Source organism: Arvicola amphibius, chromosome 6 (assembly GCF_903992535.2).
Source record: "Arvicola amphibius chromosome 6, mArvAmp1.2, whole genome shotgun sequence".
Classification (NCBI taxonomy): Eukaryota; Metazoa; Chordata; class Mammalia; order Rodentia; family Cricetidae; genus Arvicola; species Arvicola amphibius.
In genome coordinates, this window is record NC_052052.2 from 91,391,303 (window position 1) to 91,404,156 (window position 12,854).

The 12,854-nt window shown below is 41.0% G+C and overlaps 2 protein-coding genes across 3 annotated transcripts in view; one reads left to right on the top strand and one right to left on the bottom strand.

The window, feature by feature from the left end:
* Window positions 1-567: 567 nt before the first annotated feature.
* Thnsl1 (threonine synthase like 1) lies at window positions 568-8,504 on the bottom strand. Of its 2 annotated transcripts, XM_038335179.1 has the most exons (5): window positions 8,374-8,504; window positions 6,972-7,085; window positions 6,229-6,299; window positions 4,979-5,134; window positions 568-3,635 (listed from the first exon to the last, which is right to left on the bottom strand). In XM_038335179.1, the coding sequence occupies exon 5, from the start codon at window positions 3,586-3,588 to the stop codon at window positions 1,345-1,347; it is 2,244 nt and encodes a 747-aa protein (XP_038191107.1). In that variant the 5' UTR covers window positions 3,589-3,635; window positions 4,979-5,134; window positions 6,229-6,299; window positions 6,972-7,085; window positions 8,374-8,504; the 3' UTR covers window positions 568-1,344. The 2 variants fall into 2 exon arrangements, with proteins under 2 accessions (XP_038191107.1, XP_038191106.1); XM_038335178.1 differs by lacking the exon at window positions 6,229-6,299.
* Window positions 8,505-9,063: 559 nt separating this feature from the next.
* The window catches only part of Enkur (enkurin, TRPC channel interacting protein), a 32,390-nt gene continuing 28,599 nt past the window's right edge, over window positions 9,064-12,854 (top strand). Inside the window, exon 1 of the mRNA XM_038335532.1 lies at window positions 9,064-9,140. Coding sequence (XP_038191460.1) covers window positions 9,064-9,140 — 77 coding nt within the window. The remainder of the gene's footprint in view (window positions 9,141-12,854) is intronic.

Consider the following 12,854-nt stretch of genomic DNA (forward strand, 5'->3'; position numbering starts at 1 on the left):
TGAAATGATAGACTTTATACACAAACACCTCGAGCTTTGCGACTCCATCATCATAAACTGCTTCAGGTTTTTCATTTCTGGCTTTTTTTAAAAGACAGGATCTCGTGTATCCCAGGCTGGCCTCAAACTATGTAGCTTAACATGTCTTTTAAGCACTGTGTCTACCTTCCTATGTGCTAAGGTTGGAACCCAGAGTTCTGTGCATGCTAGGCAAGCACTGGAGCAGGGACATTCCCAGCCTCATGACAGGCTGTAGAACTACGTTTTAAAAGCCAAGCCAGAGATCTGATGCTAAAATGAAATTGATTTAATTTCAAACTTGTAAAACAGATTGCCCCTTGCCCTTTAAAACTATTAATATTTTTTATCATTTTAATTTTTAAATTAAGTTAAGCTAACTAGATGCAGAACATCATCAGCAAAGACACTCTGCAAGGAATGCCATCTTGTGGTGGAGACACTTCAGGTCAGTGACAACCTGTAATCCAGAAAGTAAATATTCAGGAAATACACACAGAGCAGTTAAAATCACTGCCACTACACAGCAATGAACATTAAGCATTTGCATTAATTTGAGTGGGTTAGGTGCCCAAAAATGTTTATTAAATTTGAGACAAATAGGAACAGACTTTGAATAATATAGAAAAGCTGTTGTCTATAATTGTACTTTTATTAAAACTTTTAAACATTACTGATTTTGGAACCCCTTCCTCTTGAAGTAGGTGGTTTTATTTCTGTATACTACACTCTGCAGTTCTGTTGATTGCTACACCCTAGAGTCAAGTGCTGGCTCAACTTTCAGACGTCCTCAGCCTAACTACAAATATTCTAAGGGTAGTGAACAGTCCGCCAACTCTAACTGGACAGGGTAGATACACACAAGCAACCACTGTCCAAGCTGGAGCTTGAAAGGGTTAAAAAAATATGGCTCCAATATTAATGAACTAACTTCCTATTTTTGCTATGTGAGTTAACTATCTCAAGCAGCAAACGGTTTGAACAATAAACAGTAAATGGCTACAGATGCAGTACTTAGCTGTGCTTAAATATTTTTAAATACCAAGCTAGATACCAGTATTTTGTTCCTCTCAGAAGTGGGGGTGAAGGAGAAACTGCCATATGCCCCATAAGCAGAGAATGAAGCTTGACAGCACCAGGCTCCAGGGGCGATGCTGGAAGGTCTCTTCTGGAGGACCTGGGGGTCACTGCAGGTGTAAGGTCAGGCCCAGGGGTCAGGGCACTGGGTTTCCAACAGATGCACACACAACATTTACACAAAACAAAACGCTACTGTAGTCCCAACCAACTGTCTAGATTTATTTTTTGCTTCTTGCCAAGAATACTCTACTCAGACTTCCTTATGAACCGATTTTGGATCAGACTTTCTACATGGCTCTTCAGGGCGTTCACGTCAGCTGCACAAACCTGGTAGTCCATCTTCCCTTGCTGTTTCATTCTCTCTAACAAAGCCTCATGAGGAGGTGGTAATGCATTGTACGAGCCCAGTAAGTAAAGCTGGCTTGATGATGTCTCGTTGAGCTCTTTAATCTTCAGGGCCTGCAGGATAGCGGGCGCAAACTTGGAGTAGTGAGCTGTCGATGAGATGATCACCGGGCAGCTTCTGTCTTGCATCTTGTCTGCAACCACCTTTGCGACAGCCGTGTGTGGGTCCAGAATATACCCTGCCGTGTTGTAGGTAGTGCTGATGGCTGCGAGGCACTCTCCCTCAGAACACCAGTCAGCAACAAAGTCCTCCTGCAGCTTCTGGACGAGCATCTTCTCTATTTGGAAGTGAAGCTGGTTCTCCAACTGATTAAATAAATCTGCCACTAACTGTCCATCTTTGTTGGCCATCAAGTATAAGTGTCGCTCCAGGTTTGAAGACTTGAGAACATCTATTAACGGTGAAAATGTTTGTGCTAATTTCCTATCCCTTAGGTCATAATGTCCCGTTTTTATGAAATCTGTCAAAACGTGGTTCTGATTAGAGGCACAGATAAATTTTCGGATAGGGATCCCCATTATCTTGGCATAGACTGCTGCTAGCATGTTCCCAAAGTTTCCTGTGGGGATACAGACGTCTACTGGGCTTCCAAAGGAAATAAACCCTTGGCTAACAAGATCAAGATAGGCAGATGCATGATAAACTACTTGGGGAAGCAGCCGAGCCCAATTTATAGAATTTGCTGAACTTAAGACTGTTCCATATTCCACAGTCAGAAAGCCAGTAAAATCAGAATCGTTAAATATTTTTTTTATAGCCGTCTGGCAAAAATCGAAATCTGACCTGACACCTATTGCCCATCCGTTTTCTCTCTGACTGCCAATTATCTGTGCTTTTTGAAAACCACTAACTCCACTCTCTGGGAAAAATGTGACCACAGCTATCCTTTGCTTGTCGTTTTTACTAAGGTGGCTAAACCCGTTTAAGACTGCACTCCCTGTGTCTCCTGAAGTAGCTACAAGGATCACATAATTGCAACCTGGTGGGATGCAGTAGGCAAAGATATGCGGCATGAGCTGCAGAGACAAATCCTTGAAGGACCCCGTGGGCCCATAGAACAACTCCAGGATGAACTGGTTGCCTGACAGGTGCCTGACGGGGGCAATTCTGGAGCAGGCAAAGCTGTCCCCGTAAGCAGTTTCAATCATTTCTCCCAACTTGGTGGCAGGTATGTCCGCAGGGTGAATACACCTTTCCAGAAGTATCTGCGCTCTCTCTATGTAGGTCGCTCCTATTAGGCTTTTCCACTCCCCACAGCTTAATTTTGGAAACTCCTTCTCAGGGACAAAGAGTCCGCCATCAGAAGCCAATCCCTCAATCACAGCTTCACTGAAACATTTTGGTGGAGGCTTCTTGTCAAGGTCTTTGGGACACACGTGCCTTGTTGAAATGAAAGTCTCTGAATCCACATCTTGGTATCGTTTCACCGCATCCAGCACTCGGTCTGCAACCTCCTCGGCGGAAGCCCCGCTCTCACAGAAGACTCGAGTGTCATACCACTTCTTATAGTACAGTCTTCTGTGCTGCAGGAGGTCTCTCATAGACGCTCCCGAGTTCTGACCAACAATCCTGCTAACTCTCACTGATTTCAGACGATTAATTATATCCACTAGAGGCACATCCAGGTACACAACAATCCCATTTTTCTTCAGATGCCACATACTAGCATCATGCATGGGATTGGACCCACTGAGGGAAATCACACTTCCAGATGCAGACAAGTTTAACACGGCTTTTCCTTCTTCTTCTAAAAACTGCTCATGACCAACATCCTGCAACTTTTCAGAAGCGCTCATCTTCCAGGTTTTCTCAAGGATGTCATCGACCACGTCAATAACACAGCGACCTAGTTTGTGACCTATTATTCTACCTACTGTCGTTTTCCCTGCACCAGGAGGCCCCATCAGGATAATATTTTTGTCTCCAACAAGAGAGTGGATTGAGTGCCATGACTTCCCTGATCCTGCATATGCAAAGGCCCGTGAGAGCAAGCGCTGCATGTGAGTCCGCACGTTAACCGGTGCACTAGAAAAACACTTCCGCGTTATCTGTTTCAGATGTTGACATCTGGTAAAGTTCAGCATTTCTTTCCACTTTTCTGTCCAAGCCAACCTAGGGTTGACTTTAGACCCTTTAAAGACATAACGACATTTAGTTACTTATTTCAAGAAATGGTTAAAATCCCGATAAGATTAAATATATTCATGCCTTCAACACATAAGACGTTCAAACTACTTCAAACTGATGGGACACTTAAGAAGTATTATACGAGATACACTGTATACTATCTTCCTTAATAAACTGATATAATTATGACATATTAATTATACAAAGCAATGAGCTTCACTAAGCCATCATGCTTTCATTAACCTGACTGCCTTTCTCCACCCCTTCTCCACCCCTCCTGCCTCTCCTCTCCCATCCCCTCCCTCCCAGTCCCTCTTCTACTATTACGTCTATTTGGTTGTCAGAAAGAAACACACAGTATTTGTTAATATCTTTTCAAATTTCAAGACACCAATAAAACGAAACTTCAAAAAAATATGTATGACTCCCAGTATGATACAAAGCAAATGTTAACAACAGAAATCTTATTCAGAAAACGTCCTATCACGCGTCTTCATAAAGACACAGTAAGTCCCATTGGCATCTCTCTTCCTTGTAGGAGCACTGTGACAAAGACAGGGTCACGATTTGTTGGCTTATAACACATCCGGATAAAATGTGCAGTTGTAGTAACAAGTATTTGCAACTCGTAAAAGCTGAGACACACTCTTAATATTCAACTTATTTTTATGATCATGTTGATAGACTATCATTATTTATTAATTTCTCATAAAATCCACAACAGGAAACTAGAATAAACAAGCACACTTGCTTATAAGATGCATAAACAATTTTCTAATCTGCAATTCCACATGTGCCCTTCTCTTCCCTATGTGTCTTTAACCTGCAGACTCTTGAGGGTCATGTTAACATATTTGTATATTCGATGCCTTTAAAGGCCATAGTGAAATGGAAAATGTGCCAAAATTAATAAAGACTAATTAATGAGGCCCTCACTTCCGTTTATGTTTCTATAAGCATCATTAATGGTGAGAATTCTAGACTTCAGAGAAGTAAAGAAACTCATGAGGACAGAAAACCTTTTCGGCATATGGAGATGATCTACAATTGTTCATATCAATCCTGTGCCTGCCTTTGGAAATGTACTCATCCGTAAAACAAAACATGCCAGATATCAAATATTTTGCTACAATAAAATTTAATAGCTTGCAATATTTCTTAAATTGACTGATATAATTTTATAGGCATGCTCTCTGATAGAACTAATATGAAGTAAACTATATCAAAAATTAAGTAAAAAACTATAAAAAATTTCCAACAGTATACTGCTATTGATACTACCTAAACTCTGTTTTGCAATAAAATCTTTAGACCATTTTTAAAAAGTTATTTCTGAATTTTACTTACAAGCACTTCAACCTAACAAGAGAAAGAATTCATTTCCCACTGACTTTGTATGCTGCTGTGTCTAACTCCATTGAAATACAAACGCAAAATAACAGGAACCATAGATGAAGAGTCTAGCAAGACCGAGGCAAAGCCAATCTTTGAAGAAAGCAGGGTCTACAATGAAAAAGAATTTCAAGTTAATCAGAACTTTATACAGTATCATAAAATCATGCATAAATACTTCAAATGGCACCTGAAATTTGTAAATCATCTATTATTGAATGATTAAGATATTGGACTTTTCTTTATTGCAACATTTATAGTATAACAGCAAAGAACTTTGCTAACAATAAAGAAGGCATTTTTACCATTAAGCAATAAAAGACAACATAACCATAACCAGGACTGGAGAGATGACTCAGAAGGGAAGAGTACTTGTCCTTGCCTGGGACCAGAAATTGATTCCCAGCATCCACACAGCAGCTCACAGCCATCTGCCAATCTAGTTCCCAGGATCTGGTACCCTCTTCTTACCTCTCTGGACACCAGACAGGCACACGATACACAGCTATCTATGTGAGCAAAACACTCGTACATATAAAATAAAATAAAAAGACAATATAACCAAATAATAACAACTGCAAAATCTTCCACAGTGACATGTGATTTTAATCATTTAATTAGATGTTTAATGAGGGGCTGACCAGTGAACTAAAAGCTATGAAATAAGGACCAAAATTGTTCTTTCAGATTTTATCCATCCAAATTACCATGAAAAGCCTGCAAGCCCCTGCCACCCACATACACATCTTAGCTACTGAAACAGGTCCGTGATAAATTCAAAGTGTATATTCTGGTGACTAGCACAAATATATTAATAGTAATCATTGCCAGTCAATGACAACTATCAAAGAATCTGTAGACCAAACGAATTATGCAGAGAAGAGGCTAAGCATATCACTTATAAATTTTCAGAGAGAACAATGGTGCTTCCCCTAAATCACAAACAATTTTGCCATGCAGTCTGATATACTCTGTAGAGTATAGCAAAGCCTAGAGAAAATTTTAACTTAAATCACTCAGCAATTTATAAAACTGCACTCTGGTACCATGTGTTAGTACTACCTGCTTTTAAGGACACTGTGCAAAACAGCATAATTAATCTATTTATGACAGGTACACTCTTAGGTACACACACACATCAAACAACTCACCACACACACACACACACACACACACACACACACTCTCCCGGAACTGTGTAATACCTGAGTTGCTGGTTTGTTTTGTTTTCATGAACAATTAATCTTCCACGTTTGATTCAACTTTATATTGGATGCTTGATATCCATCCCATTAAAAGCAGACAGTGGAAAAGCAAACACATGCATATTAACTTCCCTTATCTTCTCCAGTCTTCTTGGCCTCACTTCCCCCAAGCTCCCATTTTAAACTTTATCTCATTTCCCCTTTCCAAACGACACTGGGAGAGCAAAGTAAACCACAAGACTACTCTGCAGCTGAATTGGTAAGTCCCGCTTCGGTAGCACTTCACAGCAAACGTTCTCTTTGGGCTGGAAGGCAGCAAGCGCTGCGCCAAGCCCAATAGAGCCCTTTCGAAAGAAAACCTGTAAACTACATGCTAAATTTTGTTTGGTAATATTTAGTCATGAAAATAACTTTGAAGCCTCTCTGCCCTAGTCAGGCTAATTAAAAGAGAAAAGAAGATGGAATAATTCCCAGCTGTCAACTGGGTCTTCACTACAGGGGTTAGGCGGTATAACGCCGCCTCTCTCCCTGAACTGGTGTGCAAGGCCACTCGCTACTCATTCTTAGGTGAAATGCCGGGGTGGATTCCTACAAGCCTTTAGGTTCAATCCTTTTTTCCAATGAGTGATTATATTAATGTTAATACATATGTGTATCTGTTCAATGACATTACATACACTGCTTATTAATTACCACGCCAGCGGCACTTAACTCGTGCCTAAATGAAACCCATCTTAACATACCTGTTTTCTCTGTAAAACACACCAGCCTCTTCACACTTGGAACCACTACAGAGCAACTGAGTGCTCAGTTTAGGACCTGTCTGCGTGGCCACGGAAAGCATGAGAGTGCAGAACCTGTGGCGCCAAACAAAACGTAAAAAGAGCATCTGTTACTGAAACCCCAAAGAAACAACCAACACCTTTGACTTCAGCTGGGAATGTGCATGTACCACATTCAAAATTTCCAATGCCATGTGCAAGTTCACCATTGACTAAACATGTGTGGCCAGATATTGATTTGGGGGATTATGAATAAACTTGAGCAAACAGGACATTAACATATCGAATCCATCAATAATGTGGGTTTACTTACGCCATTCCCTTTATTGAAGGCGGCATTCTTACATCTTTTCCCACATATAGACTCCTTCCAATTAGAACAAATATAAGGCTTGAGGCATCACTGTGCCTTCAACCATGGGCTTAGCACAGCTGAAACCCTGGGTTCAATCCTGAGGTCAGGAAGGTATATATGTCTTGGCTAACGACTACTAGCAAGTTGATTAATTTTATGAAATCATAATTCAAACTTTAGCAAGCATAGGAACAGACGTCCCTGAAGAATTTTTTTCTATATATGTTAAACAAAAAGAAGAAGAGCAAACTTTTTTTTCCGAGGCAAAAATGGGTAATGTTTATACCTAAATTTATATAAAAGGTTTTTCTTAAAAACTCAATCTGATGTGAAATAAGGAGAATCTTTCCCCCAAAAGGTCATTCATCTGAACTATGGACTACCGAGAAAAATTAAATCCTATCAAATCAAAAACCAGAAAATTAAATTTATTCTTTATTCTTATAGAATAAAATTTACCAAGAGTCTCAGATTAGGATTTGCATTGAGCGAAGCCTTCCAAGTAGGAACTGAAAAGCTCCCTAAACCACCAGGCCATTTAACCCATCCACTAGGCAGTGAGGACTGCAGAAGAGATGCGCTCCGACTTCCCTGCTGGACACCTTCCCAGTGGATTCAGAGCTATGGATTTTTTCTTCCAAAGTACAGAGTGTGGCTGGGGCCAAGGTTTCTAAATGAGCGTGCAGATACTAGTGCATACGCATGAACGGAAGAGCAAATGGCTCAAAAAGGAATAAAAGCACTTGTCGGAGAGCGAAAAAAAAATGTCAAAAGGGGATGGGGGGGCTGAAACCTTGGCAATATCCGAGGCCCTCTTCTAAAAGCTGGTCCTGCTGGCGCAGGCTCGCACTCGCGCCCGCGCTCCCGAGACCTAGCGGAGCACAGGGCGGGCCGCGGGAACCGGTGCGACAGGTGGATGGCCTCGCGGGTCCCGATCGGGGGCGACGGAAGGAAGGATATGAGGGTAACGACCCGCGCCAGCCTTTCTTTCCTCCTCCATTAACTCACCAAGTAAACCACCCAGAGAAGATCAGGGAGAGAAAAGGGAAAGAGAAGCAGCTTCGGCACCTCCAAGGTAGCCTCAGCCGGCACGCCCGCCCCAAAGCCGCTGCATCTGCGCCTGCGCCGACTGCGCCGCTAGGTCGGCCACGTGACAACACGTCCCGCCCACTGGCCCGCGGCTCTTCCCCTTCCCCCCCGGCCGCTAGCTCCGCCCCCACAGGGGGGCGGCCCGCGTGTTGGAGACTATTGTGTGACGCCTGCGCACCAGCCATGCTCCCTGTAGTAGAATTTTTCTTCCCAGATGCACCGAATAATAAAAGAAAAAAAAAAATGAGTGGTGGTGGTGGGGCATTATTTTCATGTCGTCTTTCCCAAAGGCGCAGGAACGTTCTTACGTATTTCTCAGGCAGCAGAAGGAGTTACAAAACAGGGACCAGCCCGCCACTGCCCGTTTCCTAGCAACTGTTTCCACAGCAACCACGCGGTCAACAACGCTAGGCCGTCTCTGGAGGAGTAGAATAGGTTCTTCCCGAAAAGGGGTTACTATGAAAGGGTCAAAGGGAGATTATTATGCGAAAGAGAAATTTTAGTTCCTTGTTAAGAGAGCAAGAAAAGAAAAAAGCGGCGAGAAAAGGAGCAGAGACAGTTGGATAGGGAGTCAAAAGTTGAGTAGTTGTTAAGAAATCCTCGGTGGCCATGGACCCACCCTGCACTTCCGAGAGTATTTATAACCTCATACCCAATGACTCAAAGGAGCCGCCCCAGCCTCCTAGGTATGTGGTAAGCAAAAGTGACCAGCTCAAAGGAAGACTGTAAATCTTCCTTTTAAGGGCTTTCTGAGCTTACATATCGTAGGACTTTTAAAATTAAAATATATTTTTGTTTTAATGAAGTAACCTTGGGTGGCAACTTCTTAGGAACAGGTGAACAGGTCTGTTTAGCTTTTCATAATCTCAGAGAATGTGGTCGGGTGCTGTGAGATGGTCATTTTATGGCCATAGTCTCCTGCTATACGTAATTATTGATTCAGTTTGGTGGTGTGGTGAAACATTTGATGTTATTGAAAAGAGAAATATCAGTTTTATTAATAAGTTTTAAGAAATTCTATGTCTAACTTTAAGTTAAATTCCATGTTGTATTTGACGTCACGATTTCTCCTTCTGTATTCTTTGCCTCCTCTACCTAAATTCTCATTTGTTGCTTACTTGAATTGGTTAAGCAAAAATAGTGAACTAGGGAGTATTTTCTAGGATTTTTTTCAGGTCTTATGGTTTAATGGAAGGAATATAGTTGGACGGATAGAGATTCCAAATTATATAATTGAGGGAATTTGAATGCATTTGTTAGACCCCCTACAAATCTCCAAATCTCAAAAAGGAAACCGCAAAATAAATATCCCAGATACGCTGCCCTATAACTATTTCTTAAACTCTATTGAAGTCTGAGAGGGGAGAAGAGGGCAGTCTCATTTTGACTCATGAAACTTGCAGCTACTTTAAAAGAATCAGCACCCAGGAAGCTGAGTTCCAAGGCTAGCCTGAGCTACAAAGGCAGACCTTGTCACTAAAACCAAACAACCAAGAAAAGAAACCAACACTCTGAGCTTTAAAAATCAGATTTACAAGTTATTTTGAAGGTGTTCAGACAATTTGCAGTTGTTGTCAGATTTGAACAATAGGTGAAATAGAATCTCTGAGGTCAACTTCTTGTTGCTTGGTATGTGGCAGCAAAGTGTGCTCCTTCTGCTTTAAGCCTGAGTAGCTTAAACCAGAGAAGTCACGAATATTATACTTCCATCTACCTATCAAAATCTAGTTGAGGTCAGGCAGTAATGTGAATGCTGACACACTGTGGGGTTTACAGGGGTCACATTACTTATGGCTAAATTTGGTCCAAAATTTCCCTATACTGTATAAGATAAGCTTCTGGCTCTCTGTAACATAGTGAAAGAAACTACCTTCTGTGGAATACTGAATTTGGATGTCAAATTATTTTATTAGTTAGCATTCTGTTAAATTAGCGTTCTGTTAAAGTTTTACTACACCTGGGAATTTTGTTGTTGTAAAACAGTAATCATTTGGCCCCTGCTCTGTGTATAACAGTGCCCTAGTGTTCTTGCACATGTTGGAGTGACAGCATGCATTTTTTTTTTGGTTTTATTCTGAAGAAATAAGTACAAAAAAGGGACTTATGATGAGAAGAAATAAAGGAGGTGCCCTAAATAATTCTATTAGTTGAAGTCAATTTTCACAGTTAGCAATAATGGTAAGAGGGTTTTGACAAGATGCCAGGCATGCAAACTACTGATTTGTTTCTTAAAAATGATGCCCAAACACTTCACCACGTTCCTTCACCACACTAATATGAACTTCTTCCCCTCGGCCTTCTCATTAGTAGCCTTGATCACACAAGAAGTTTTAAATGTGCAAATCCTGTTTTACAACCCTGAATGATAATAACCCGAGCTCCCGGGGAGCTTGCCATGGGTTGAAGCACTGGCTTAGACTCATCTCTTGCTGCACTGGGATGTCCCACATGTCACAGATAAAAGTTTCCCTTGTTGAACAGAAATATAAGCATTAAAATGCTGATTAAGCACAAAGTAATATATTATTTAAAACCCTAATGAAAGTTTCAAATAAATGAGTAGAAGAGATATTTTAGAAACAACAATTTTCACTTTCTGACATATGAAGAGAAGGTCGCAATTACAGGTGGGGTTTTGTCAACAAGGAAAATTGCAGCTGCCATGTTCATCTGAGTCACCACCTTTTACCCACATTTCTGTAGATAACAAGCAGTAAGAACTGTTAGCACACCTTGCTGGAATTCTACATACAAACCACCGAGGAAAGAAAACATGCCAACACTGCCGGTTAAAGTGAGCTGCCAAGAAAATTTGTAGATAAGTGAACCTGTTCAGAACATTATTCAATTACAGAACAAGGTTTGCCCTCTTATGCAAACAACCTGTAATATGTAATTGTGATATGAAAAGTCATTTTAAAACATTAGTTGTTAGATTCACCAGAATTCAAATTTTTAGCAAGTAAGCCTGTGTCTTTATTCTATCCAGGACTCAGTAAAAACAAAGTATTAAATTAATTTAGTTTTAAATTTTAACTGAGCTGGGCATGGTGGCACACACCTCTAATTCCAGCACTCAGGAGGCAGAGGAAGGCAGATCTCTAAATTCAAGGCCAGCCTGGTCTACAGATCAAGTTCCAAGACAACCAGGGCTACACACACAGGAGAAACCCTGTCTCTGAAAACAACAACAAAAAAAATCCTTAATATACATGTCTACTAGTAAGAAGAAACAGAGTTGCAATGGTACTACCCAAAGAATCATGTCCAACATAAAAACCTTAATATACATGTCTACTAGTAAGAAGAAACAGTTGCAATGGTACTACCCAAAGGATCGTGTCCAACATAAAAACCTTAATATACATGTCTACTAGTAAGAAGAAACAGTTGCAATGGTACTACCCAAAGGATCGTGTCCAACATAAAAACCTTAATATACATGTCTACTAGTAAGAAGAAACAGAGTTGCAATGGTACTACCCAAAGGATCGTGTCCAACATAAAAACCTTAATATACATGTCTACTAGTAAGAAGAAACAGAGTTGCAATGGTACTACCCAAAGGATCGTGTCCAACATAACTGTTACTGCTGATGTTCCAGACACTCTTTTTTATCATCATCATCTATTCCCACAGCTCTATAATCAGTATATTTTAATTTTATGGAAGAGAACACTTGGGTCCAGAACCTCGAGGCAGATACGAAGGGCAGGAGCAAAGACTGATACCAGTAGGACAGGAAGGTCCAAACAGTCTGCGCATGCCCAGAGAGAGAAAGGGGACTGGGGGAGTGCCGCTGCTTCCGTAAGAGTGTTTGCCTCTGCTACTGATAGCATCTCACCTATCGGACACTGGTAAGTGTCCATACACTGTTCTCTTCCCATACAATAAGAAGTGTTGTGATGAGACTACCAGAGAGAAGAGAAACGGTGACATAAAACTGTGGTGGCATTACAGATGAGGAAGGTGGAAGGTGAGCTTGGAAGTCTTGTATCTGTCTCCCTCGGGTTTGACTCACAGCTACCAGAAAGCCGTCAGTCATCCACAAAGAAAGAAATGTGCTCCAAGTCATATGTCACAAGCAAACGTTAAATTGCAGCTGAGCAGAAGTATGGTGCTCTTTATAGGGATCCATGGTTCCTGGACAGAGGACACGTCGTGAGATAAGGACAAGGGTCAGCATCCCACAAGGAATGTTCCGTGCTTCACTGGTCTAATATTGGCCCTACTGCCAGCATAATTTAATGAAAACAATTTGAACAAAAAATGCTGTCCCATAGTTAAATTGGGTATATTTTTCTTGTATTTGGGACAACACTGTCCAATAGAAATGTAAAGCACTAAAACATTTTCTTAGTCCTTTTTAAAAGAAGGCAAAAGCAAAACTAAACTTCAT

What these genes read in the sequence shown, in the direction of transcription:
- Thnsl1 (XM_038335178.1), bottom strand. Translation starts at nt 3,588, where the DNA reads ATGCTGAACTTTACCAGATGTCAACATCTGAAACAGATAACGCGGAAG.